General features: G+C 44.8%; 1 protein-coding gene across 1 annotated transcript in view; it reads left to right on the forward strand.

Moving 5' to 3' along the window:
- HDX (highly divergent homeobox) overlaps positions 1–3,339 on the forward strand; it is a 31,094-nt gene extending 27,755 nt beyond the window's left edge. The window contains 3 exon segments of the mRNA XM_031058826.1: positions 214–297; positions 2,431–2,553; positions 2,765–3,339. Coding sequence (XP_030914686.1) covers positions 214–297; positions 2,431–2,553; positions 2,765–2,890 — 333 coding nt within the window. The 3' untranslated portion in view covers positions 2,891–3,339.
- The last annotated feature ends 1,773 nt before the right edge of the window (positions 3,340–5,112 follow it).

Consider the following 5,112-nt stretch of genomic DNA (forward strand, 5'->3'; position numbering starts at 1 on the left):
CTGCTGGATCTCCTGGCTGAGGTGCATGATTGCCATCTAATGGGGCTGCGTGGCTCAGAACTGCTCAGGAGGCAGCACTGAGCTCTCCTTCCTTCCTCCCTCATCATTTATCCTTCATCCTTCATTCTTCCTCCCTCCTGCCCCTTTGGGATGTGGATCCCCGTTTGTTTGTCTCCTCTGTGTGTTGGAATGAACTGTTTGCTCCTGTTTCAGAAAATAGAAATTTTGGATGATGAGGAGAGTGATCTGATCAGCAATTCTGAAGTGGATCAGATGAGTTCTCTTTTGGATTACAAGGTGAGTGGTTGGGCCATGTCAGGGACAGTGGGATGATCCCCAGGGAGTTCAGGGGGTGGAGCTGTCAGGAATTCAGCACAAGCCTGTGGGATCCTGAGCTCCTCTGCTGTTTTCCCAGTGTGCACATCATGCCCTCATCCCACCTCCAGCCACTTTATCCATGTTTCAACCAAATGGGTTGTATTTCTGAGTTAGTGTTAAGTTTGGCCTTAACACTGTGCTTAAGGTATCTTTAGAAACTCAGTATAAAAAGTTCCCCAACTTTTTGTGAATTAGGTGAAAATGTCCATATTGATGCATTTGGAAGTGATGCTTTGGATCAGCATCCCCTGGAAAACCCCATTTCTACAGAGCTGCAGCTCCCTCCATGTGTCCCAGCAAAGGCATTGATGGAGCCCCACCCCATTGGAATTGTTCTGGGAATGCTGTGATGCTTTTCCTGCAGTGTGGTGCTGTCAGCTTGGAAGGCACTGAACAGCTGGAGAGAGGGGATCTGAGGAGAAGGATTCCCCAGGACATGCTGGAAGTGGTGGCTGAGGGAGGGAGGAGAAGCACTTGGACCCTGGCAGCTCCAGCCCGAGGCTGAGGTTGTGTCTGTGCCACTCTCCCAGGAGTCACCACAATTCCACCTTTCCTTGAGCTTTCACCTCAAGTGCTGGGGTTTTTTTTCCCCTAAGAAACCAGGTCTGTTCTCCTGATAATAATCAATTACCAAAATAATGAACAGATCATCTCTTCAGAACAGAAATTCCTCCTTCCAGCAGTGTTTTCCTGGGAAGGGCAGTGGAGAATGAATCAGGAGAGGGAATGACCTTTTCTTAATGTCACCTGTCAGCACAGTGAGAGGCTTGTTGTGACAGTGCCCTGCAGAGCCAGCCCTTTGTTTGACAGCACTGATTACTCCCTGAGTTTTCTGCCTAAATCTGAATTCTTCCTGGGCTGGGCAAAATCCAGAGCTGAACAGGCAACTGCTAAGTATCCATAGGGAAGAACTCAGCTGATTTTTTATGGAAGCTTCAGAATTGCAGCCCAAATACTCTTCTCTCATTCCCAGAGCTGTTATCACCTGGAACAGTGTGGTGAGCAGTGCTTTCACTGAAAAAATGTGAATTTTCTGTGGAAAAAACCAACAAAAATACAACCATTTTTAAAGGTTTGTTGCAAACCTTTAGAGCATCATGTAGTCACAGCTATTCATGTCAACTAAAGCTGAATTCCAGCCAGTGTGAGCATGAATACCATATTTTTTCATTATTCTCTCATGAGTTGGTGCTATTAAGCAGAGCCCTTCTGCAAAAATGAGTAATGCCTTTGATCTTGTAACCTAAATAAACAATTTGATTTTCCTGATCTTTGCAAAAGTGAATAAGCAGAGAAAATGAATTTTAGCTCTGCACTAATCAACAGGTTTAGCATTTTGATCCAATTAGTTTGAAAGAGAAGAGATACTTGGAATAAATGGAAATAATTATCAAATCTGAATTTTTAATTAAGAGATTTGCAAGTATAGATTGGGAAAATGCTTTTTTAGCCAAAGCACACAAATTATTGATATTTCCTCACTTTGTAATGCATTACATCCAGTTCCAGCCCCATAAACAACTCTGTGGAGGTTGGAACTGAATGATCTGTAAGGTCCCTTCCAAGCTGTTCTGTCACTCTGAGATATTCCTGTTTATTCTGTAACCTGAGGGATCCTGAGGAGCTTGGTGAGCTGACACTTGATCCACATCAAACCCAGCTGCTGGAGGATGTTATCTTTTAATTCATGGTAGCTTTGAGGAATTTTCAAGTCATTTTCCCTGTTTTTTTTCTGTCAAGCCTTCTGCTGTAATAATTGAATTTATTTGCTGTCTCTTCTCTCAGCCCCCTGATCACTTCTAGGAAGAGATCTGGGCTTTGGTTGTCATTGTCGCTAAAAATAGTTTAGTTTTAACCCAGGGCTGTCTAGGTGTGGTTATTCCAATGCTTTGTCCTGTCCCCATCCCTGGAGGGATTTAAAGACCTGTGGATGTGGCACCTGGGGACATGGCCAGTGCTGGGGATGGTGGGGCTCAGCCTTAGGGGGCTTTTCCAGCCTGAAGGATTCCTTGGTTCTGAGATCATCCCCAGAGCTCTCTGGTTTCCCCACAGAATGAAGAAGTCAGGTTCATCGAGAGTCAGCTGGAGAGCCACAAGCAGAAATACTTTGAGCTGCAGACGTTTACCCGGAGTTTGATACTTGCAATTAAAGCAGATGATAAGGAACAGCAGCAGGTAAATCCTGGAGCAGGTTTAATATCTGTCTTTAATATCAGAAAATGTTTGTCCTTTTGTGTTGTGTCCCTCCCTTGCGTTTATTCCAGAGGCTCAAATTATGATCGAAAAACTCAAATCATTTTCTCACACTTTGTTTAAATCACTGCTGACATAAAACCCACACCTAATACTGTATACACCAGATGTTGGATACGTTTTTCCCTTGTAGGCTCTGCTTTCAGACTTACCTCCTGAGCTGGAAGAGATGGATTTCAACCACACCTCCCCGGAGCCCGACGATACCTCATTCAGCCTCTCGTCGCTGTCGGAGAAGAACGCCTCAGACAGTTTGTGATGCTCTGCTCTGGAGACACAGCACAAACCCCAGCGAGGTGCAGAGGAGACACAGAGACAGAGAGAGGCTTTTGCTCTGCAGTGTTCTCAGCCCTGGCTCCTCACAGCCTTGCAGTGCCCAGGAGTTGGCAGCGCTGGGTTTGGAAAATGGAAGAGCTGGGTGAGGGCAGGGTTCACTGGTAGCAGCTTGGCCTCGGGTAGGATTAACTTTGACTCTCCAGAACAACTCTGGCTCTGTAGCAAAGTCTTTTTTGAGCAGGGATGCAAGAGTGGGAAACACACACAGTGAATTCTCCAGCACCACGTGCTCCCCAGGCCTGTTTATTATATTTTTCCCCATTTTTACTCAGGTAGGTGGACTAAAAATTGGGGATCCAAATAGAATAACGGGCTTTCTCTGAGTTGTGCTTGAAAACCTGAAATTAAACTGAAGTGTTTTTTGTTTTCTGATTTGAGATTGTTAAATCTTCCATTTTTCTGACCAAAATAGCTGAAAAAACCTTGAAAGGCTAACTGAAAAAAATTGAATTATCATGAATAAATTATTAATGCAAAGAAGCAGTGATAAGTGTTGGAAGAAATGAGGTGGAAATGGGAACCCTGATAGCTGCAGGATACAACTTCCTAATACAGTAGCAATGGGAATGGATGTTTACACTCTTTAGAGTTTAATGATTGTAGTCACAGTTTTTATTTGTCAAAACTTAAATGCTAAAGTACTGCTTATTATTTTAATTCTTGGGTATATATTTTTCCACAAACCTTGCTCCAGTTTACCAAGCCAGTCAGAATTCCACAGCTGTCATTGCACCCTGCAAGGTTTTCCAGTGTTGGAAGTGAGCTCTGCAGATCTGCTTTGAAGCCCTGCCTGGTGCATTTTTTGGCAAATGCCATTTCTAAACTGTGATCTGGATTGCAGGCAGGGGCTGAACTGAATTTTCTTCTTTCCCAGAGCTGTTGGCACTGAATCCCCTCAGTCCTGTGGTGGGATGGCTGTGCAGGGGTGTTCAGGTGGATTCAGTGGGATGTGCTGGGAATGCCTGGCCAAGGCAGGGGTGCTGTTCCTGACACGATGGGCACCAGTCCAGGGCAGGTCTCAGGCCTGGAGCTCTTCTCCTCCAGGATGGTTCTGTGGGATGCCTCAGGTGCCTGCCCATGGCATTGATGCTCCAATTCCAACCTGGATATCCCTCAGCAAGAATTTTTCACACAGATATTTCAATCTGGTAAAAAACCTGATCTTCCCATTTTATGCCAAATAAGAATTGACTCTGGGGAATCCTTGTTCATGCAGTGAGTAACACCCTTAATTTCAGTGGGAGGTCCAAGGTGTAGCTCAGAAAATCCAGAGTGTTGGGGAAATAACACCTTTTTTTCCTTTAATACTGGGATTAGACTCAGGTTTTAGGGCTTTCTCAGTCTGATCAGTTCCTCCCTAATCACTTGTACAGCTCTTTCTGTTTAGTATCACTAGTGAGCTCTGCTCTTCCAGGTTTTCAGTCTCTCCTCTCCTTGGGCACAGGGAGCTTTTAGCAATACTGTTAAATACCAGCTGCAGAAAGGGCAGGAATGGTTTTAAAAGGTGTTCTGAAAAACCAAAAGTCCCACAGTTCTGCCCCCTGTCCAGTTCTGTAAGTTCCCTACAGAGCCACCCTTCCACAGGGAAAGCCCAGAGTTCCAGGCCTGTGTGTGAGCTGAGGCATTAAAACTCTGAGTGGAAATGAGGTTTGTGAGCAGAGCCCACAGTGCTGTCCTGCACAGGGAGGACAGAGCTGAGCTGGAATTCTCTGAAAAACTCATTTATAAAGGGTTTTCTATGCCAGGCTGACAATGGTTTCTGTTGCTGTTCTCTTTAGACAGGAAATCTGTGCCACTGACAATGAAACCTCCTGTTTTCTGTGAAATTAACATAAAACAGTGCTGGGAGTTGCCACTATTTGGACCCTGTTTTCCTGCTTCTTCCACTTGAATTCCCATGACAGAGAGCAGGATACTCTTTAACAGGAGTTCTCAATTTCATGGTCAATTAAATCATCTGCCTTCCTGCAGGAGAAACTTCCATTGATGATTCTTATTTTGCTGCCTTGCTGCTATTTCATACCCAAACAAATGGAAGGAATGAATTTTGAATGAACTGTTTGCTAGATACAAGCAATGATGGCAGTCCCTGTTCTCCAGGGAGCTGGGATCCTCTTGGATGTGCAGCTGAGATGAGCTGCACTC

Source organism: Geospiza fortis, unplaced genomic scaffold (assembly GCF_000277835.1).
Source record: "Geospiza fortis unplaced genomic scaffold, GeoFor_1.0 scaffold29, whole genome shotgun sequence".
NCBI lineage: Eukaryota > Metazoa > Chordata > Aves > Passeriformes > Thraupidae > Geospiza > Geospiza fortis.